Source organism: Prionailurus bengalensis, chromosome B2 (genome assembly GCF_016509475.1).
Source record: "Prionailurus bengalensis isolate Pbe53 chromosome B2, Fcat_Pben_1.1_paternal_pri, whole genome shotgun sequence".
NCBI lineage: Eukaryota > Metazoa > Chordata > Mammalia > Carnivora > Felidae > Prionailurus > Prionailurus bengalensis.
The window spans coordinates 63182878-63206748 of NC_057349.1; the positions used below are offsets into that span (position 1 = coordinate 63182878).

Genomic DNA, 23871 nt, shown 5'->3' on the forward strand with positions numbered 1-23871 from the left:
TAGTTTAAGTAACGGATACAAACATTCTAAGGCTGGTTGCCATCTCAGAAGAACTCTACAAGGATTTTAGAGTCTCAAAACAAAAATTAAAAAAGCTGGTTGATCCTTTACAAGATCCTGTAAAATTTATTTTGGACTATGACTGAAGTACTAAAAATCAAGGGACCTTAATTCTAGTTTTTGGTCTACCGTTGTCATACAGCAAGGTCAAGAGGATGTCATATAATAGTTTTCTGATCTTGGAAAGATGTGTGAATACATCTGAAAAAGGACAGTGTATGTTCTTTTGTTCCACCTGGGCAAATGACTTACCTTTAGGCCCCCTCAAACCAAGAGCACCAGGGGGGCCTTTAATGCCTGGGAGGCCACGAAGTCCCATCTGGCCTGGGAAACCATTCTCTCCAGGAGGTCCTGGGGGACCAGGGGGTCCAGGCCTCCCAGGGAGGCCAGAGGCTCCTGAGTCCGGTCGCTTGAGACTAGCAGCCATCTCAGCAAGATGCTCTAAAAGATAATAAACAAAACAGCCCATAGAAGTCAGAAGCATGAAAGTGACTCAAATGATAAAAGGGGTATTTCAAGTGTCTTTTTTCTAAATGTGTCCCCAGAGCTTCAAAATTGGTGGCGAGAAGTGAATAAAGTTGGATCATTTTTGCATGGACTTTCTGCCAAGAGGCTTCACTGGTGCTGTTTTATTCAGCTCTCCCTGGATATATTTGGTCTTGCTGTTTTGAGACAGGGGAGGAGGGGGGTGAGAAAAAAAAAAAAATACAGCAAGTCTTTCTGATGGGTATTGTGCTAAAAGGAAGAGTACGTCACCTGAGTCCTGGCTGGTTATCTGAAAAGCCAGGATGGGAAGAAAATGAGTTTCTTAACATAGGTAGAAGTGGATATCCAGAAGCTTTTGAAAATCCAAGGACATTGTCCAGAATTAGCATTGAGACAGTAGTTGAGACCTAGCCCCACAGTTTTAGTTTGAAGATACTGAGTAAGCTAAAATATCCTGAGCATTCACAACTTCTTATAGATTCCCCTCTCAAAAGTTTTTTCATGCTTGGAATAGACAACAGACACTAAAAATAGCTTGCTTCCTGGGGATGTTCATAGTCTGTCTTAAAAATTAATAATTGTGTGGGCTTTTTCAGGAACCATTAAATAGATTAAGAATCATCCACTAAAATGATGAAGAATAAGAAATCTTTCCTATGAAAATACTCTATGGGAAATATGCCAGTATAATGTTTTTTTAAGGTGTGAAGGAGATTATGATTTGGAAACAAATTCCTAACCAACATTTTAAAATTGTTTAAATGTGAACATTCTAGTTTGCCTTATGTAAAACTTAACATAAAATTATAATTTTCTTGAGATATAACATATAAAATTGAAATATTCTTTTAAGATTAAGTGTCTGCAATGAAGAGACTTATATTGGTTTTCAAATATAGAGTGACAGTTTCATTCTGGGAAAGCTCTACAAGTCTACCAGACAAATTAGGCTATCTCTTGAGCATACAAAAGAAGAGTATCGTGACAGAATTGGTTCCAACCAGAATAAGTTAATTATTTGTTAGAAAGCCTCCATGTTATAGGATCTCCCAAGTTTCTTTGTCCCCAGTTTCCTTTGCTATGTGACTTTAGAACTAGACCATTTCTGAAAGAGCTATGACAGACAACTGCTGTAGCCATAGATGAATTTAGACAAAGGTTAGCAAAGTAAAAATATATCACCATTTTAGTAAAATACTAGTTATTAATTTTCTACCTATGTTATACATGAGTAGAGATAATGTCCTTATGCTTCTTAAGGGCATGAAGACTGTCAATTATTTCACATAAAAGCTACACAAAGAGCCAAGGTCAGTGCCTTATACACTAAGTAGTAGGATGTTAAGGAGGGGGAAGGATACCTGAGAATTTGTGTTCCAAAGGGGGAAAAAAAGTGTGTGTGTGTGTGTGTGTGTGTGTGTGTGTGTGTGTAACCTTTTTTTTTTTTTTCAGGCTATAAGGTTTTGTGTGGCAACAAACTGGATAAAACAATATTAACATTATTCAAGATCTCCCACCTTTAAAGCAAACAAAAGTCAAGACATTATGATTTATTTACCTTGCATGACTCTCATGCAAACCTGCTTTATGTGCTGATCTGTTGGTGCTCTACCCTGGGACAGAAAAAAAGACGGTTTGTAAACAGAACCATAAAGAAGACATTGTTAAATGGTAACCTGACAGACTCGGCAAGTGACCAGGTGGCTGGATTTACAAGAGAACCCACCCACACTGCTGAGGAGCTCGAGTTTGGGCCAGCCTGACTCCCCACCCCCCTTCTGGTGCTGTGAGACTAAGTCTCCAACGGGAAACCCTGGGGACTGTCCGCCACTCACTGGAGGGCCCTGGATGCCAGGCAGGCCGGTGGCACCCTGCTCTCCCTGCACGCCTCGCGGTCCAGGTGGTCCTGGCGGTCCTTCCACTCCGGGAAGCCCCCGACTGCCTTCAGGCCCCCTCAAGCCAGGGTCCCCAGGGTTACCCACCTAGAACACAATGGCACGTTAAAAAACCAGGGCTATCCACAAGTATTGTTCTGCTTCGTGTTAATACAAGACTTACATGAAATTTGGGGTTTGCTTCCATTTTATCTCCCAAGAGGTATTTGCTCAGAGGTTACAAATATGCTGCTCTGAGAATTCCAGTCTCTAAGAATTCCAGTCAAGTAAAGCTTTTCAAAATCTTTCTTTTTGGTAGAGTTACTATTTCAAAATACTCATTGAAATAATATATTTAAAACCACATTTTTTTATACTTTAAGCCACTTCCTAAGAACAAGTTAGTTTTTAACAAGACTTATTCAATTTTTGGTCACAAAAAGGCCACTGACTTCCTACAAGACAGGTTACTTTGTATGTCACCAATACAGAAAGCATAAAATAAAGATATTTCCAAGAATGTAAATTATTTAGCTTTATAACATTCTGGAGAATTTAAAGAAGCCAAATGTATCCAGGAATTCTAAAATACTAACATTAACTAAATACATTTAAAATGCTGCACCTAACACGAATACATTTAAAATGCTGGAACAAAAAAAAATGAGTCCATAATTTATTGAAGTATTGAGGAAGCTAAAAATCTAAATACTAAAGAAGTTGAAAAATAAACTATTTCCTTAGCACAAAAGCATGTAACAGTTTTTTTTTTTCTGAAAGCAGACCACTAAAAGCATTTTTTAAGGTTCCCATCTACAATAACTGCTTTAAAAGAGACTAAATTAATTCACTTTCTGTTAAGTTCCCTGTGGTAGAGTTTATGGCATAGTAGTTAGTTACAATGTGCCATTGTTTACAGAATAAGAATGAGAAGATAAAAGGACAGGAGGCATTAAGGAATGCTAGTGCTCACTATAAAGTTCATAAAGCAACTTAACCCTGCTTCCTTTTCATATGCAACATTCACCTAGAAAGAGCCAACTTTTTTAAACCTTCAAACGTTGTAAGGAAGGGAGAAGGTGGTGAGGCAGGGCTTTCACTAGACACATCTGAATACAGCTCAGCAAGTGTGCCTTTTCCAATCTTTCTTTATGAAAAAATGATACTCATCTAAGTCAACCTGTCAGAATTGCTTCTATGATGAAATTATGGCTTAAAGACTTCCTGAAAGACAGTGTCAGCAGAGAGAACTAAGGATGTGCTGTGGAGGGTTGGGAATTGTCAAATGACTACAGTGCAAAATTTTAACAGCTTCTAAAACTGCCCAGAGGAGAAGCCAAAGTGAGTCTGGAAGTGCACTAAAGAACTGGCAGGGAACAAAGGAAACCAACTCAGAGTCCATCGTCTTGTTGACAATGTCCGAAATACTTCTGGAACAAGAGACAGGACATTTTGATGAAGAGATCAAGGGCCAGCATGGCTAAGGCATCACAAGGGTCCCGGGTCTTTGGAAAGAATCCTTCAATTGAATAGTGGTATGCCAAAGTAGAAACTGGTGTACAGACTTCACCTACTTATCAGGTTGTCTATGCTGACATCACTGAGGAAGGTGAAGTGTGTCTGCTCATAATTATTTCCCTATTCTGGGACAACACACTTCAGCTGCATCAGCATTACATGGGTGGTGTCAGATAAGAGGGGTAGGAAGGGAGGTGATAAATCAAGAGTTAACTCCCAAATTTAAATGAGACTCATTTTGATCACTGCATTGTTCACTCACTTTTTCCTTTTATAACCAGAATTCTTACCATTGAACATTACTGATTATTTCTAAAGAGGGAAGTAGGATTTCTGTTTTTTTTTATTAACTTGTTTTATTTTTTATTTTTTAAAATTTACATTCAAATTAGTTAGCATATAGTGAAACAATGATTTCAGGAGTAGATTCCTTAGTGCCCCTTACCCATTTAGCCCATCCCCCCTCCCACAACCCCTTCAGTAACCCTCAGTTTGTTCTCCATATTTATGAGTCTCTTCTGTTTTGTCCCCCTCCATGTTTTTATGTTATTTTTGTTTCCCTTCCCTTATGTTCATCTGTTTTGTCTCTTAAAGTCCTCATATGAGTGAAGTCATATGATTTTTGTCTTTCTCTGACTAATTTCACTTAGCATAATACCCTCCAGTTCCATCCACGTAGTTGCAAATGGCAAGATTTCATTCTTTTTGATTGCAGAGTAATACTCCATTATATATAAAAGCTTTTACCACATCTTTATCCATTCATCCATCAATGGACATTTGGGCTGTTTCCATACTTTGGCTATTGTTGATGGTGCTGCTATAAACACGGGGGTGCATGTGTCCCTTTGAAACAGCACACCTGTATCCCGTGGATAAATGCCTAGTAGTGCAATTGCTGTGTCGTAGGGTAGTTCTATTTTTAGTTTTTTGAGAAACCTCCATACTGTTTTCCAGAGTGGCTGCACCAGCTTGCATTCCCATGAAGTAGGATTTCTATTACGAAGTCCTACCAAGGTTTACTCTATGTTTTTGTCAAGCGTAAGATATTTCTGTCAAAGATTCTTAGGTATAAAGATGTTACTTGAAGCTTGAGACTATCAATGGTGTTTAGAGGCAGTATGTAAAAGGTGACCTAATACTTTTTAATTCACGTGTATGTAAAGAGCCCAGAGCTGGCACCGTAACCAAGTCTGGGAGGGAGGGTCCTCTGGGGGAAAGTCTGGCTCAGGATGGGGCTAACTGCTTAGGCAGGAGGTAGGTGTTCTAAGGAAAGAGGAAGAGTGTTTCAGGCTAGGAGAACAGCACAAGGCATTACACAGCATGCCAAGCAAAAAGCACTGCAAACAGATGAACTTCCAGAGAGGTAGAGGTGAGGTTGGCAAGGCAGAGTCCACTTCATCCAAGACTTGTATATTTTGCTCAATGTCTGATTTTATTCTACCAAATGTTATTCCTGAAGGGTTTATGCAGAGGAGGGATTAATAGTGGGCTTTATATTTTTATCTAGATGACACTGGCTGCTATGAGGATAACGTGTTGTACGGGACAGAGAACAGTGGAGATTCCAGAAACAGGAGGGACAAAAAGATAAACCAGAAGCTGGTGGTGGCGGCATTTGAGGTTAGAGTCTGAGCTTCATCTTTTCTCCTTATACTCTTTTAAATTTCTTTGTATTAGATGTGCATTCCTTTCAAACTAGCAAATCACCCCAGGTTTGCTGGTTTCTGTAACTGGTTCTACTAGTCTTATTGTAATAATTGGTTCTATTATTGGTTCTATAATTCTGAATACATATAATCTCTAAGGACATCAGTTTAGTTTCTGTAAAATGATGAATGAGATGATCATTTTCTAGCTTTAATAATTGTCTGTTATATTTTCTTATGTATTATGACTTTGTTACTTCCCCAACTAGAACACACAGGAGATTGATAAAATTACTGAAATATTTGCAATGGTAAGACTGCCAATGAAATTTATTTATACTCTTGTCACCACAAAGGACAAGTCAGTCCTTTTAAAATGACCCATTTGGGGCGCCTGAGTGGCTCAGTCGGTTGAACGTCCGACTTCGGCTCAGGTCATGATCTCGTGGTTCACGGGTTGGAGACCCACATCGGGCTCTGTGCTGACAGCTCAGAGCCTGGAGCCTGCTTCAGATTCTGTGTCTCCCTCTCTCTCTGCCCCTCCACTGCTCATGCTCTGTCTCTCCTCTCTCTCTCTTTCAAAAGTAAATAAACATGAAAAAAATGACCCATTTGTGAAAGAAATTACCATGTATTCTCATTGAGCCACTTGTGAAAAAACTTCCTTCAGAGTAGTTAGTTCAAAAGGTAGATCCATTTACATTGTTGTGAGGTATTTTTTTTTCCTTTGGATGAATCCATTACTCAAAGAATAAATTTAGACATTAATTTCCTTGAAGGTAAGTCCTTTAAGAATTGAATTTTATAGAGTGATTTCATAAAGCAGAGTATTACATTTTCTGTAGTTTTATTGATATTTTTATTTTTTATACCATTATTATTCATTGTACTTACAGATCCCTTTGGCCCAGGTAATCCTATATCTCCCTAAATCAATAAAAAAAATTATATTAGAACAATGCATTCACATTTGATAGTCTACTAAAAACCTTTCAAAGGTTATTGTGCTGCTGAAATCTACAGAAAACTATGAACAGATGGACCCTGGCACTGGCACTGCAGAAAAACATTAGATTCAAAATTTGGATTCTAGTACCAGTTCCACTACTTAACTTTGTGACCCTCTGTGAGCTTTATAACCTCCTAGCCTTTGGCTAACCTGTTAAATAACAGGGTTGAATCAGAGCTTTACAAGGCTCCAACTAGATCTAAAATGCTAGGTGTGAGAATTAAAACGTGTAAGTCAAAAGATATCAAACTAGCATGCTATTTCAAAACACAGTAGACATTTAAACCTGATGACTTCATTTTAGAAATTCTAACAGTGTTTTAAAACTTATCCCCAAAAGTCTATCAAACCAAATATGAATGGTTTTATGCTTAAAAAATAAAATTTGGAAATCTCCCACCCCTAATTCTAGATGTGAATTCAGCTCAAGTTTTAGCACATCAGTTCATCTCCACTACAAAACAGAATGACTTAAAACATCCTCTTAGCCCATAAAATGAAAAATTTTAACAGAAAATAAAATTAAAATCATCCTTTTTCAAATTTACTTAATAGAGAGCTTTGCCTAATTTAGATGCTACATTTATATTAGTTCTAAATCCTGATAATGTGAATAAAACATTACTAGAATTTTTTCCTGCACTAAGTGCTCTCTGGAACTATTTTATGAGAAATCTGTTACCACTCCAAAGGACCAAACGTAAGTTTTCACATTAGGTCATGTTAGATTGTGTCAAAACCATAGAGATGAGCCAGCAGATCTAGCAGTTCTTGCAATAAAGATAATTTTTCCTCATTCTTACTGCCTTCCTGGAGATTTAGCAGCAGCATCCTCTGGAGATGGAGGTCACGTCTTTGGAAGGTTTTAGACTACAGAGAATACCTACAGTCACACTTGTGAGCCACAGCTTTGTAACCCTAATAAAATTAATTTTGTTTCCATGATAGGCACTATTCACAGACTTTCTATAGTCCTATAAGAATCACTTGGAATGTCTAGGTGTAAAGCCACAAGAAAATTCACCACCTATAAGAGAATACTTTATTCTCCAAAGGCTTAAGGCCAGTTTTGGGGTGTTTCCCCTGTGCTTTACTTGATCTTGGCTGCAGTCTTGGGAAGTCATTAGTTTATGTAAGAAACATTGTAGCCACTATAGAAGTCAGCAAGTGACAGTAGCAAAGAAAAAATATGTTTCTAATACAATTAGAAATCAGTACAGCTCATCATTAACCAGAACAAAATGTCTTACAAGTTCACCCCTTTCTCCTGCTTCTCCTTCTTCACCAGAGGAACCCTAAAAATTAAGATTAAAAGTCACATTTTTGAATTCTCAGTCCCTTGCCTCAGTTTTAACCAGTCAACATGGATAAGCATTCCTAAGTGCCCACAGTGCCCCCTGGATCATGCAGAAATACAAAATGCTCCCAATGGCTTCTCAATCTGTCAGTGGCTAGTCTAAATCAGAAGAGAACCTAGAGAAAAGATAGAAGGCGAGGTTGAGTTTCTTCTAAACTTAAGGATTAATGATTGTATCCAGCAATTTTAAAATTAGGTATTCCTTGGGGCACCTGGGTGGCTCAGTCAGTAAGTGTCTGACTCTTGGTTTCAGCTCAGGTCTTGTCTTGATCTCATGATTTCATGAGTTCAAGCCCCACATCGGGCTCTGTGCTGACAACATGGAGCCTGCCTGGGATTCTCTCTCCCTATCTCTCTACCCCTCCCCCACACACTGTCTCTATCTCTCTCAATATAAATAAACTTTAAAAAATAAATTAGTAAATAAAATTAGGTATTCCTTGAAAAAAAGGCTTTCACTGTAGAAAAAGGAACCCATAAAAAGGATTAATTATAATTCATGTTCATAATTTATTTGTTAAAGTCTTGATACAGAAGAACTCAAAATATGATGATGTGGCTATAGAAGGCTCTATCAGTTACAAGTAAACCAATCCTGTGAATCAGAGCCAGGGACACTCTTTTCATAGGAAGGACAATGTGTGGTCTTGGAGGCAGAGCCATCATCAGCTCCAGCTTATTGAAGTAGTAGATAAGGTTACAGACAAAACTAAATTCTAGCTTTCACACACCATGAAGCACATTCAGCAAAACTGCTAGCCTCCATCTTTTTATTCACACCATAAACCAGCCAGTGCCCCCTGCTGGTGAGGTACATTAATATGCATTACTCACTGCATCTCATATTCTTCTGATTGGACCCACCTGTTCACCCTTTGGACCAGGTTCACCAACTGCTCCCTGTATTGAATAAAATATAATACTTTTTCAGTATTTGGAGATAATTCAACTACATAATTTCAAATGCACCAACTTCCCATATCAGGCTGGCAGACAAGGACACATATGAATGATGTGACAGACGAGGTCTTGCTCCTCTCCTCACAACCTAACAACTGTCAGGTGAGACCTGGAGAAACTGACAGTTGTCCAAAAGCTGAAAACTTGGGGTGTTCTCTGTTCATGCCCACATAAACCTGACTGGTAGGAATGTAAATTTAAAACTAAACAGGAAGTTTGATTACAACTGAAATTTTTACTTTTCTCAACTTTCATTTTTTCCTTCTGAGAAATTATTATCTTAGACTTCTTTTGCTTCTTGATCCCAACTCTCAGTAATTTAGGATGCCTTTCTTGATCACTGTCTATGATCATTGCTATAAAAATCTCCACTGCGCCAAACACACAGCTTGGTTTCTCATAGTAAAAATCAAAACATAAGGAACTTTTTGGAGGGCTGGCTTACCCTGTCACCTTTCATTCCAGGAAGTCCAGGGGGGCCAGGCAAGCCAGGGAGGCCAGGACTACCCAGAGAACCCTGAAAAACAAACACAGAATCTCCCAAATCAGTGTTACTGCAACACCGCAAGCATGCAAGGCAGATACAACCTCGGGTATGTTGACTCCTGTCTAAAATAAATGTGCTGTGGTTGGTATAGCTCTGCTCCTCAAATCTGCCTCTCTCCCACAGTCTAAGGAAGAAATAGGCGAGTCCCTCCACCCGCTCTGTCCCACCTCTGAGGTCCTCAGTTCCCGGGTTTGCGCACCACCCCCCCAACAGTGGGCTCTTTCAGTGGAGCCCGTGCAATGGTAGTGCTTCTCTGGCTGTGTAAACAAGCCTACTCAGAGAAGTCAAAGGCAGCATTCACATACTTCTCTTCAATTTCAAGAATAACCAGAGGCCAAATGTAGCACTTCGTGTCTCTCCTCGTTTCAAAATGTATGCTACAATCCACACTGATTCAAACACCCTCTGGGGGTATCCTAGATATAATGTGAAATTCCGCATTTACATTTTCACACATTCACAGCACAGTAGAAATCAAGCAAGGATGATTAAATCACTCTTCGCACATTGTTTTTCTCTCCTTGCTTATTTTTACAAGTTGACCATGTTTTGTATGAAGCGTATAAACTGCTGGAGACTGGAAATACTACTCACCAGTTTACCTGGTGGTCCTGGGGGTCCCACTGGTCCTATTTCACCTCTGCTGCCCTGGAAAAACACAAACATGACTGTCAACTGGACTGTTTGCCAGAACTCAAATGCTTAATTACTATGTCAATAAAATAACATTCTGCTTAGGTTTTTGTTTAAATATAAAAGTCATCAAAGTATTCTCCCCAAGTTCAACGTTGTTACATAAAATGCCCACAGCCTCCCCACTATTAATCCTTCAGTGAATGTGTTAACTGTTCCTTGTGATTACAAACCATTAGATAAAAATGATGTCTGATACAACCATGTGAAATGACAATTAGTAATTTTCAGCATCTAAGTCACACTATAACTTATATTACGGCTATTTGTGTATATGTTTTATCCTCTCATTTAGATTATTTGCCCTTGAGGTATAGGTATATTACTTTTGAATTCCACAGAATGCCTAAACACAGAGTAAATTTCAGGTCTACGGTACATTTTAATGCACCGTCTGGTAAAAGATCTTGAACCGCAAAAGAGTGAAAAAAGAGAAACAGGACAGGGATGTTTATCTTTAAGTTACTAATGCAACTTCAAAAAGAGATAATAGAAATTTACAAAGTTTCTGACATACAAAATTCTTTGTTCTACACATTCTTGTTCTAAACATATCTTAAAAGATTAAATAAACTTTGGAAAGTACAATTTATAATGAAAATGCACCAAAAGCAACATTTCATTTTCTGAGCCAACTTCAATTTTTTATTTGAAACTCTAAGCCTTTTGAGAAAAGGAGACATGAATTCCTCAATTTCTTTCCCCAAGAACCTCATACGGTTTTATGCAGTCTGATAAACGTTTATTTTGAACACATATTCAACTAAACTGAACACAAGGCTATTGGATAAATAATCACATTTCCTGGGCAGTATAAATAAAAATGAAAGTAGTCTTTTGACTTCATTTTACTTTAAAATGACACAAAAACTTCATATTAATTTTTGATATTTATATATTTTTTAATGTTTATTTATTTTTGAGAGAGAGAGAGTGCAAGCAGGGGAGGGGCAGGGGGGGCGCAGAGGATGACAGCAGAAAGCCACATTCAGGGCTCAAACTCACCAACCGGGAGATCATGACCTGAGCCAAAGTTGGATGCTTAACCAACTGAGCCACCCAGATGCCCCTTTGATATATATAAAGATTATCCTGATCTGGCCCATATACTATTAATTTATCTGTAATTTGAACTAAGTGTCAAGATCTATCATCATTCTGAATTTCCAGTTTTTTTTAAAGGATTAAGAAATGTTTGCTAAATTACAGGTCTCTAGCTTGGAGCTATAATTAAGTGGCAGTTGTTTCAAATGAATTACAGGTGATTTAAATGAAAACCTCTTAAATACTTTATAAAAAATGTTTATATAAGCAGCTTGTCTAGTATATAAGTTTGTATGGTACATTAGCCCTTAACCCTTGTGAGCAGCTTAGAAGCCTGAGGCAGCGTCCTTTGAAGATGGGCACTGGAAAGATGTAAGAAACCAGCCACTGTGATAGATTCTATCCATCTATAAATATAAATATAAATATAAATATAAATATAAATATAAAGACTGGATTCCATCCCGTTAATTTAACCCAGCACTTGAAAGTTCAAGACAGATTTTCTTCAGTATGTCTGTTCTGCTGGCATTTTCAATAATTTCTGAACTGCATCATGATTAAGATCCTAAATGTCATTGGGCTAACATGACTTTAATTCACAGAATAATTAATAGTCATCAGTGGGAAAACTAATTAATGATATCAGAAGAGGAAAGCAGTTCTTGACACAAACTCAAGTATTCACTTCTAAATAAGTGAACCATTATGCCAAAATAAAGATGATTGATGTACTTTTTTTCTCTTTCACAAACCAAAGGGCTAAGTTAAAATAGAGGATTGTATAACTTTTCATTTCTTTCTTGTAGGGATTATTTTTCCAGTCAAAGACAAAGATTTTTCTCTGCTGGTATCTTATTTTTTCTGTCTTTCAGGAGCTCTTATTAGTCAATTCGTAAGTGTTTTCCAGCTGCTGGCAGGACCTTGGCAACACATATGAATGGCTCAGAACCCCAGTGTAGACAGTCTGTTCTGCTGAACTTCTACACCCACAAGCCCAGCACACCCAGAGGACTAGAGTAGGACTAGAGGATCAGTAAAATTACAAGCATTTTTCAGCATGTGTTACTCATTTTTATTTCTCTTCCACCCTTTAAATTCTTGGCCATATTATTTTATTTTTTTCAGAGATTAATTTTATTTATTTTATTTTGAGAGAAAGAGAGCATGAACACTTAACTGAGCCACGCAGGTTCTTGGCCATTTGAAACATAGGTATTTCTATAGAAATCATCTCAAGTTTGACAAAGGTGATGTTTATTTTCACAACAATGACCAAGCAGTTACAAATAGAGTGTTAGGACAAGATTTTCTGATGGCCATTCTTAGGATTTCTATGTATTCTAAAAACATTTTCTAAGTTCTAGAATTTCACCTGTGAGTAAGATGAGCATGAGTATTCAAGATATAAATAGTAATCTTTAAAAACATAGATTAAACACATGTTGTAGGGAGCAATTAACCATGACCTTGGAACCACAGGTGTGCTAAATACATGTAAACCTCCTGTTTTTCAAAAGCTGTGGTGATTACCATATTCTCAGATGAGGTCAAGGGAGACTGGTAGGAATATGGCTTTTCTGCTCAGTGACTAATATTTACAAACCCTGTGACAACAAGAGTTCTGATTTGTAACCAAAAAAAATTGTAAGGGACCAGAAAAAAAGGCAGAACCCTACCATTAAAAAAAAATGAGGAACATTAAAAGGCTTTATTTTTCTCTTGGATGCTCAGTGCCACCATATATATCTCCAATATGTTCAGACACATCTGCCAACTCCTCCCTATTTAAGAAGCCAATCAATGCTTTAAAAAAGATGCAGACCCTCTACCAGTGATTCCCAACTATGGCTGTGCATTAGAATCCCCCAAAGAGTGTTTTAGAAATATAGTTCCCTTGGGGTGCCTGGGTGGCTTAGTCGGTCGAGTGTCTGACTCTTGATTTCGGCTCAGTTCATGATCTAACAATTCATGGGATTGAGCCCTGCATCAGGCTCTGCACTGATAGCACAGAGCCTGCTTGGGATTCTCTCTCTCCCTCTCTGTGTCTCTGTCTCTCTCTCTCTCTCTCTCTCCCTCTCTCTCTGCCCCTCCCCCATGCTCACATACACGCTCTCTCTCTCTCTCTTAAACTAAATAAACACTAAAAGAACTATATTTCACCAGACATCTTCCACCACTCCATCTCCCTGCTCCTCCTTCTGCTTCCCTCCTCCTTGCTCCCATATATTCTTACTTTGTAGCTCTGAGGTAAGACCCAGGAATCTGTGTGGATTCATGTCATATTTGTTTGTCTTCACCAGCTTTATGTAAACTTTTGTTAAATGCTCATTATGAAAATTCCGTAAACACCAAAATTTTAAATTTGCTAAATATGCCTTGGACCATTAGAATCTGGCAAGCTAACTTCAAATGAAAACCATCCTGCAGAGCCTTGACTAGAGCTGGCAAGGTACTGGAGATGAGGCCACAGGCACTGAGCCCCACTGCCAGGTCCTGGCCCCGCTGTGCATCAGCCAACTCCAGGCCCGTAACTTCACCTCTCGGTGCCTCGGTTTCCTTACCTATGAAGTGGGGATAAAAGCAGTACCTATCTCATAGGGTTTTTGAGAGGATTGAATAGATCCATAAAGCACTTAGAACAGTGTCTGGCTCATAGTAAGCACTGTAAACATTAGTTACTGTTTTTATCCAAGATTTTACCCAAGGCCTAAAGAAATCAGTCAAAATTATGTTTTTTAATCAAATGTTTAATTAAATTGTTCTTTGCGTTTCAAATCTCCCATTTCTTTGAGTGTAAAAATTGCTCTTGGAAAAAAAAAAAGTCTGCAATCTTCGTTTCTCTAGTTTCTATCAAGACCATTAACCACCAAGAAGGCGCCTTCTTTATAAATAAATACTGGGAGCTGTTTTGTAAAACTAATTTCAATAAATACAGACAAATTATTCTACTTGGAACTCTGCCTTTTAAAATAGAGCTACAAGACTTTTAAAATATCATGGAAAAATCTATTTCATTATACTGATGTTATCATACTTATTTTGCAAAAAAAAAAAAATTTTGGACTTTATTCCATTGTCCCCTAGATTGTGATGGTGGTTGCATTTGCCTGATTACCGAAAATGCTAACTAGATGAAGAATGAACATTATTCTTAGTACTATGCTAATTTTGGAAGTGAGAAATTATAAATCATTATACTTAGTCTGGAGTATATACTTAAGTGCCTCTCTCTGGGAAAAAGGATGCTGATTAACCCAGAAGATCAATTATGATTTCTACAGATTGTTGCTTTTACAAAACCATTTTCATATTAATATTAGAAGATGATATTAGTCCTAGTGCAATGGTAATTTTTAGGTTTGCCACAAAGATATTTTAAAAATCTATTCAATTTTACAGCATTGTATAGTTTTATTTCTCTCTGGTGTAGGTTTAAATATTCTTGCACACATGGAGGCAGATCAAAATCTATAACCACCACAGCTGCTTCACAAATTATTGACAGGGATAATATTCCATGGTCTGGGTGGCACAGGAAGGCAGTTTCAACCATTCAACACCATATGGGGACCTCTGTGCCCAGAGCTGTTGACGATAGGTGGGGGTAGAACTTCAAGAGAAATGAGAGAGGCTTCTGTACTCCAGGAGTGTATAATCTTCAGAAAACTGGAAGCAGATCAGCATGGCACTCGCTCATCCCAGTCAGAATCATGAGAGCAGAGCAAACACAACTCTCAACAAAAGCCCTGGCAAGTTCTGGGAAGCCTGAAAGACGGAAATGGACCAGGAGCCACTGGATCCAAGGCCCCAGCCATAAGCCTGCTGTAAACCAGGAGTCACCCAGATCCAAGTGAAAAGCAGTAGAGTGTGACTGAGAAAGCCAGAAGCACGATCCAAGTGGTAAAGATATGTGCTCATATGTCATCACTGGCGGTGACCAAAAAACCTCCCATATATCTTGCTGTGGCATTGGCTAAAGCTGTTAGAACAATGGTTTGGAAAGGGGAACACCACTTAATTTCAAAGACATGCTCCAATTAGCCTGGTCCATTAGTAGGACACATTAGAAATAGGTTTTCATTCCTTCTACTCAGCTTTTCAATTTGACATTTTCAGGAAAAACTGCTAAAACTTGTGAGGAATAGTTGAAAATGTGTGAACCTTTATCTATGAAACTAAATTTAATGATGTAAAATGAAAGAATAAACGTATCCTTCACTAAGTAGATTTGATGTTAAAACTCTGCTCCAGAACTCTAATACTTAGAACCTCTCGTGACACTTTTCTATAAAATTTATAGTAGGTGAGAAGTCAGTTATTACCAACATAAGCAGCATAGCAAGATTTATTATACCTCCAATTCAGTTCATTTTAAGAAATATTTATTAAGCACCGCCTTGCGACAGGCCCTGAGTAAAGAGATGTAGGGACCACAAAGGCGGATCACAGGTGTCCCTGCATCCCCGCTGTTTCCACAGCAAGGGGCAAAAAGGGAGGCACACCATAAGAGACTCTTAAATGCAGAGAACAAACTGAGGGTTGCTGGAAGGCAGGTGGGTGGGGGAGGGCAAAATAGGTGATGGGTATTAGGGAGGACACTTGTTGGGATGAGCACTGGGTTCATATGTAAGTGATGAATCACTAAATTCTATTCCTGAAACCATTATTACACTATATGTTAACTAACTTGGATTTAAATAAAATCTAAAACAATAAATAAAATTAATTAATTTAAAAAGTTTTCAGGGGCCCAGGGTTGTAGGGTTCAGAATAAGGAGAGAGCACTTCTATCTGGAGGATGGGACATAATCAGAGATGGTTTCATTGTACAATTAACATTTTAATCACATCTAAGAAGACACTTGGGACATTGAGAAGAAAGCCATCTAAGTGCAGAGCATAAGAAAAGAAAGGCAGGCTGAGAAGTACAGAGACTATTTGGAAATTAGCATGGAGTCCAGCTTGACTTGAACACAGGCTGGCTCTGAGCAAGGCAGAAGTGGAACATAAAACTAGAGGGTAAACCAACAGCTTAAGATTTGGTACTTTCTTTAATTGCCAGTGGAGATCCATGGAAGATTTGTAAATAAAGAAGAGAAGTGATGACAGAAGGCATACTTCAAAAAGACCAGGATGGCAGTCTGCACAGCTGGAGTCACAGCCAGTCCCCAGGCCTCTGAAATGGTGCCTGATACTTTTGTGTGTCACCATGGCCATGGGAACACTACTGGAGTTCTAGGGTAAGGTCCTGGGGAACACAGAATTATCCCAACCAAGATGCCAGGAGTACCTTGTTGGGAAACACTGGTAGAGGAAGGATAGACAAGCTGGGGAGGCAAATCAGGAGACAACGGATAATCCAAGCAGCAGCTAATGATCTGAGCCAGGACAGTGGAAGTCGGCTTAGAAAAGAAGAGTCAAATGTAAGAGACCTTCAAAAGGAGGTGGTAGAATCAGCGGGTCCTACTAGAGATAGGAATCATGACCGAAGAAAAACACCAAAGCTTTGAGCTGCAATGAGAACCTAGACATTTACAGAAACACAAAAATCAAAACCTGAATCAGGTTGAAACATAGGCAGAACAGATATAGGCATAACAGATCTGCCTGCCCTCACATAAAAGAAGTAAACACTCCCACCCCATCTCCTTCCGCAGTTCTGCCTCTGGTTCTCGATATATCCCATGGCACTTAACTGATGATGGGCCAAGCCCTCTCTACTGTGTCACATTTTGTGCTTCAGTGTGTGGTCCTCACACACAGCAGGTGCTCCTTCACCTTTACTGTTTTCTGCTCTACAAAGTGAACACTAGACTTAATAGCCAACATTCTCAAAGTTTCAGTGCCCCTTTCCCACACTGTTAAATCTTTCTGGACCAGTCACGGAGAATCTTCATTGTTTTAGGAATGTGATCTAGCTACAAACTCATTGCTTTGGCAGTCAATTTAAGGAAAGTATTTTAATTAGAAATTTGCAGGCTTCAAGCAAGAGAGAAGAAAAGGATAAGTGAGCAGCGAGGGAGCAAGGAGCATAATGAGGGGCAATAGCTAGTTTCTTTGGCTGCAGAGAAACTTTTGGAAACCACCTGGTAGAGGTCAGTTGACAAACATCCATGAGAAATGGAAAAATTCCCCTCTCGTGTCACAAGACACCTGGAATATTTCACTTCCCTCAAACATGAAAATCCTCATTAAGCATGCTCATGGAATGCTTTAAAAGAAGTAACAACAATATTTAGAAATAATTCTGTGTTCTCACTTGGAATTCTTTTTGATACTCAGCAGATTTTGAAAACAAGAACTTTATACTGAAGGCCAGAGAGAATTTTTTAAAGTTCACATTAACGTTTAATTTCCTAATCAGTTTCTCTCTAAGGGTTAAAGGGAAAATCTACGTTGCTATATTTGATGCAAAATAGGCACATTTACAAACTCACACTAAAAAATGTCTGGCAGTTTCTCAAAAACCTAAACATAGTTCTCACATGACCTAGAAATTCTACTTCTAGGTATCGTACTCAAGAGAAAAACATGTGACCACACAAAAACTCATAGAAAAATTTTCATAGTAGCATCATTCATAATGGCCAAAAAGCAGAAATAACCCAAATGTCCATCAGTGGATGAAAGAATGAATGAAATTTGGTATATCCATGCAACTGAAATTATTCACCAATAAAAAGGAACGAAGTACGGATACACACTACAGCATAGCTAAGACTTGAAACATGTTGAAAGAAGCGAATCACTGAAAAACCCACATAATTGTATGATACCATTTATATGATATTTTCAGAACAGGTAAATCTACAGAGACAGAAAGTGGATTCGTGGTTGAGTAGAGCTGAGAAGATTGGGAGGAAGTGTTGAGTGACTGCAAGTGGACACAGAGTTTCTTTTTTGGATGACGAAAATGTTGAAAATGGACTGTGGTAATGGTTGCATAATTCCACAGATATGCTAAAAATCAATAAATTGTATACTTTAAATGGGTGGATTATATAGTACATGAATTATATCTCAGTACTATTGTTCTTTAACCACACTAAAATATTTCCCTCAACATGAGATGAGAGCAAAAAGGGTCATCATGCTTTTTAAACATATTTTAAACATTTTTAAAGTTTTATTTCCACTTTCTGAATTTAAAAAAAGCATGTGTATACATGAATAGCATTCCCATTCCATTGTCTCTCTCGGCTAGGACATGCTCAAACACCAGAAGGCATTCATGGATAAATGAACAAATGATTGGAAGAACACCCAGCAAAACCCTGAGAAGGCACCTTGGAAGGTTCTACAGAAAAGGAGTACTCACAGGAAGCCCTCGGGGTCCTCGGGGTCCCACTTCTCCTGGAGGCCCCTGTTGGCCCTATTATGAGGAAGGTAAGGAAAGAAAAAGTTAACACTCCCTAATTCTTTGCTCACTGATTGCAACAGGTTATAATATAAGGAAAGGTAACTCATGGCATCTTACCGGTTTGCCTGAATTCCCCAATTGACCAGGCTTCCCTGGAGCACCTGTGTTACCCTAAAGGTAAAGAGCAACATTCAGGGTAATTCAGACAGCAAGTAAGCATATCATCAACCCGTCTAGGCCAGACCAGGCATTTCTGACACCTAAATAGCATTAATTTCCCAATTTCACATTGAGAATTTGGGAAGATGTAGAATCTCTTTCTTAGTGGATACATTAAAAAGTTTTTCAGATTCAGGATAATGTTCTGTTATTCCCACAAGTATAGTAAAGGTGTCAAAAAGTCCAAAAGTGAAGGTCAAATGTCAAAAAAATGAAGGTCATTAGCCAGACAAGAATATGAGAAAAGTTTTCTTTCTTCACAATATTAATTATATGTGTCTTTCCTTTACCACTTCTGTCTCCACTACCTTTCTTTGAGCCCTTTTACCTGACACTGACACTATTAAAATTAAAAAGAATCCTGTGAACATGAGGAGTAAGAGGATGTGCTGTTGAGAAAAACCCTGCCAGCAAGCTCCAGGGAAAGCACATGTCTGGGATGTCATCTGCACCATCAGTCTCTCACAGTCTACTTATTAGGGAACATCTCTGCTCTTTAAAGATGCTGTGGACCCCTATAATTAGAGAGCTGTAGCCATATAACCTGGTAGTGACCAAATTCTACATTATTCACATTTTATCTATTTTCTTCAAAGCTATGTCTTCTCCCTTTAATTTTTCTTTCACCTGTTGTTTTTAATTGTGATATAATGTCTATGGCTTAGTAACAATTTCCTTATTTTAAGTGGTAAAGAACAGTAACACTTTCTCTGTTTTCTACTGGCAAAGGATGACACTTTCAGGAAGGAAGTCTAATCAGCAACACTTTGTCAAAGTATTCTGTTTGCAGCTAGGAAAGAGAATAGCATTTGAAGCCATAAAGCCTTTTTCATTTCTGCTTAGAGTCAAAAATAAAAGTCAGGCTGGAAATACTAAAAATGATAAGTAAAACACACTAACGAAAGAATAAAGAAATAGAGAAAAGTACTAATTAAAAAGGTTTAATCTTTTACCTTTTCACCAGCAACACCCTTTGCTCCAGGGATCCCAGGTACACCCTGAAACAGCGCATACAGAACACGGGTTGAATCACTTCACCTGAGGATCTGCAGGTGCCGTGCTCACTTCATGCCGAGGGGCCAAGGGGATTGTGACAGCAGCAAAGCTTTAATGTGAGGGACCTTCTCCCTAGTTCCCAAATTCTGAACAGTTTAGAAGGAATTGCTTCACTGTATCTGGCTTGTTAAGTCTGAACACCCTTAGGCAAATCCTGCCTCTAAACTAAAGTTATTTTTCAAGCATGAATTTCCAAATTATAATCCAGTACTATTTTCAGGTCAATGGGAGCTTCTACTACCAGCATGATTTGAGGTACAGAATAACAAAACAAGGACCTACCTACTGAATCGCTAACGCTTAAGTAGGAAAAAAAATGGCAGGAGAATGCTGGCTCTAACTAAAATTTGATACTATTGGGAGTCCTAATGTTCTCTCACTGGTTATTTTGAAATGTCAGACAGATATCATAATAAATTGTGGCCAGTCCTCAAATCACCAAGTATCCCTTTGTAACCTTGAAACATGTGTCTCCAAGAATACATCTGTATAATCCACATTAGCCTCCAGCCACATTAATGCAGGGAAACACCAATTTGAATAATTCAAAATACCACACAGCAAAAAAAAAAATGGTATCTTATATCTCACATTGTCCTATGAACACACTCTCAACCCTCTTATGGCTCAACTCTGCTAACAAGAACTTCAGAACTGGTTAAAAGTAGGAGGAAGTATATGACCCTGGCCCATAGCTCAGGGTTAGTGAAATAAGACAAATTGAGTGAACTAAAGATAGAAGATAAAATTAAAGCTTAGTATAGTTATTAGAGAAATAGCTAGTTATTCAGAAAAAAGTAGAAAATGTAAAACTGTAAAAATATAAAATTAAAGTAGCATATATGCTCCCCAGAACTTATCAAATTATTTCTCCCTAAAATTCATATTTTCAAAATATGTACCCAAACCAATAAACATTTAAAGACTCAAATACTTACAGGTAACCCTTGCAATCCTGCATCACCAGGAGGCCCAGGTTTCCCTGGTTCACCCTGAAAAAAGAAGTTTGTATGCATCATTGGACTTGTATGAACTGCTTAATTTCTTTCAAGAAAGGAAAGGACACAGACCTTCTAAGTAGAAGGAAAATCTCTACATCTGACCTTACATGCACTTTTATAATATGATCCAGTTCAGGGAGGGGGGAGGAGGACGATGGACTTAGGACATAAATTTAATCAAAATACACAGTTTCTTTCAGCGACTTTCATTAACAGGGCAATTTTACTGAGTTCCTAAAACCAAGTAAAGAAACATACTATTCTAATAGTATTTTCAGTTGACACTTGATTTAAAAATTAAAAGGAGGAGAAAAGCCAAAGCCAGCTAAATACATTTCCCAGTAATGTAGTAATGGAAATGCTGTGCCTGGTTGGCCAGGGCCACACAGCTACCTTTGTTCCAGGCATTCCAGGTATCCCATCACGGCCATCCACACCTGGCAAGCCCTACAGACACACAAAGAAACAGACTGTCTCTCAGAAATAGTCACAGCCTTCTTCCCTTCATTATTTTCTAAAGTTTTATTACAAGTTAATAATCACTTTGAAAAATGTGCTTGATAACTGTGGCTCAGGACATACCGTGTCTCCTTTGGACCCAGGGACACCAGGAATTCCTCTAGAACCTTGAGGTCCCTGCAGGGCAGAAAGGCAAGGATAGACAAGACATGCTCATTTATCACAATACTTAGGACACATCAAAGAGGTAAGCAGAATCAGAGGACACCAAAAAGCACCATGTTTACAGTGATTAACACTAATTTGAACTCACTCTATCTCCCTTGGGACCTGTTTCTCCTGGAGGTCCTCGCTGTCCTTGATCACCCTGTATGAAAATAAAATGTTGTTAATACAAGCAGAAGTCACTTATTGATAGACTTTTGAAATTATAAAACTCCATCCATATTACCTTACTACTGCTCTTTCAACCTTTGCTCTGACTTGGATGGCTAGCTCAAGAAATCTTTTTTATTTTTTATAATTTTTTTAATGTTTATTTGAGAAAGAGACAGTGTGAGCCAGGGAGGGATGGGGGTGGAGGGGGGGATACAGAGTCTAAAACAGGCTCCAGGCTCTGAGCTGTCAGCACACAGCCTGATGCGAGGTTCAAACTCACGTACCATGAGATCATGACCTGAGCCGAAGTTGGACACTTAACCAACTGAGCCACTCAGGCGCCCCTCGAGAAATCTTTTTATAAAATTACATTGTCTTAAAAATTTATATTGCCATGGGGATAACTGAGACTTACATGTCTTTTGATTTCATTTTAAATGCATAAAGCTTCTGTGTTCTTTGGATGTATAGGTATAATAAAATTAAGATCCATGCTGCAGATAACCTTGACATCAGTAACTATGTCTACATATCAGCTAAATGCATTGACTATCTTGCTGAGTTGAGGTTTGGATCAGTTGCCAATCTTGTCTCCATATTATTTCATTCTCCAGGCAATGATAGGGGTTCCTGTCAAAATTATCTGGCTAATGTTGATTTATGGTATAGGCGGTAATAGAGGATGTGTCTTCCTAAAATACAGCTTTTGTTGAATTGCATAACCATTCTACAATCTCAAATGGCTTCCTATTGCTACTATATCAGTTCAAACTGCTAAGATTGGCATTAAAAGCACTCCATAATATGATCCTACCTCATCTATTCAATTTCATCTTCTCAGTAGAAACTTCCAATGCCAGACAGTAACAGCCCCTATGACAACACATACCCCCATCACCACCAACAGTGTTCTTTCTCACCTGTACTCTGCTGCCCATCCCCCCCAGAATGGCTTTCCAGGTCAACCTGCCTCTAAGATCCTCTTGCATGGATTACCTCCACCACATATTCTAGTGCTTGATCTTATAATGTACAACATAGTTACATTCTGTCTTTCCCACTGGGCCATAGGAGTTTGATAGTTGGAGATTCTATTTTAATTATACCTTCTCTACTTTTTCTGTGATCAAAGTGGTTATTAATAGACGGCTTTGTATTTATTTCTAGAAAAGGTGTGAGGCAGCCCGTAATAATGACACATGTGCATGTGACAGTCAAAATATAGAATAATGAGGTCAGAAATCATAGAAAAGGAAAAGAATTATCCAAGCAACTGAAATATAGTAACAGATGGTTACTGTGACTCTAAGCATCCTGGCAACCAAAACAAAAGGAAAACACAACAAATGTAAAAACTCAACATTTTGACTTCACCTATAAGAAAAACAAAAATCCATACCAAGTCAAAAGAACATTCTCTTTGTCCAAGAAAATGATGCTCATCATGATTAAAATTTGTTTAAATAAATATAAAAACTATTGCCCATTTTACTACTTTAATTATTCACATGTGGAAGACATGTGTGCACATGCACACACACACAGAGCAAATAATCTTTACTGATCATTGCTAAAGAATCTGTCATTGGGTCTTGTAAAAGGAAAACTACTTACAGGTGCACCAGGGAGACCTTGAGGCCCAGGTTCTCCATCTAAGCCCCGAGCACCCTACAAAAAAAAAAAAAAAAGACAAAGAAATGAAATTAAGATCAGCCATTTAAATGTTTATTTATTTATTTTGAGATAGAGAGAGAGAGCAGGGGGAGAGAGAGAATCCCAAGTAGGCTCCACACTGTCAACACAGGGCTCAATCCCACTAACTATGAGATCATGACCTGAGCTGAAAATCAAGTCAAACACTTAGCGGACTGAGCCACCCAGGCACCTCAAGATTACTCATTTATGTTAAAGGCCACATCAGTCTTTCTACAGAACTTCAATAGCCAGATAAAAAAGGAGGTTTTGTGTTTGCAACATATACTGTATTCATCAGTGAACTCCAGGGATTTTTTTTTAATGTTTATTTATTTTTGAGAGAGAGACAGAAACAGAGTGCCAGCAGGGAGGGGCAGAGAGAGAGGGTGATAGAGAATCCAAAGCAGGCTCCAGGCTCTAAGTTGTCAGCACAGAGCCCAATGCAGGGCTTGAAGCCACAGACTGTGAGATCATGACCTCGCGTGATTGCTTAATCAACTGAG

General features: G+C 38.4%; 1 protein-coding gene across 1 annotated transcript in view; it reads right to left on the minus strand.

Moving 5' to 3' along the window:
* The window catches only part of COL9A1 (collagen type IX alpha 1 chain), an 89205-nt gene that overhangs the window by 16993 nt on the left and 48341 nt on the right, over positions 1-23871 (minus strand). Inside the window, exons 21-36 of the mRNA XM_043593172.1 lie at positions 23288-23341; positions 21609-21662; positions 21419-21472; positions 21230-21283; positions 20774-20827; positions 19733-19777; positions 18678-18731; positions 18519-18572; positions 10055-10108; positions 9359-9430; positions 8818-8853; positions 7847-7891; positions 6482-6514; positions 2382-2528; positions 2105-2159; positions 313-501 (exon numbers count right to left, since the gene is read on the minus strand). Coding sequence (XP_043449107.1) covers positions 313-501; positions 2105-2159; positions 2382-2528; positions 6482-6514; positions 7847-7891; positions 8818-8853; positions 9359-9430; positions 10055-10108; positions 18519-18572; positions 18678-18731; positions 19733-19777; positions 20774-20827; positions 21230-21283; positions 21419-21472; positions 21609-21662; positions 23288-23341 — 1054 coding nt within the window. The remainder of the gene's footprint in view (positions 1-312; positions 502-2104; positions 2160-2381; positions 2529-6481; positions 6515-7846; positions 7892-8817; positions 8854-9358; positions 9431-10054; positions 10109-18518; positions 18573-18677; positions 18732-19732; positions 19778-20773; positions 20828-21229; positions 21284-21418; positions 21473-21608; positions 21663-23287; positions 23342-23871) is intronic.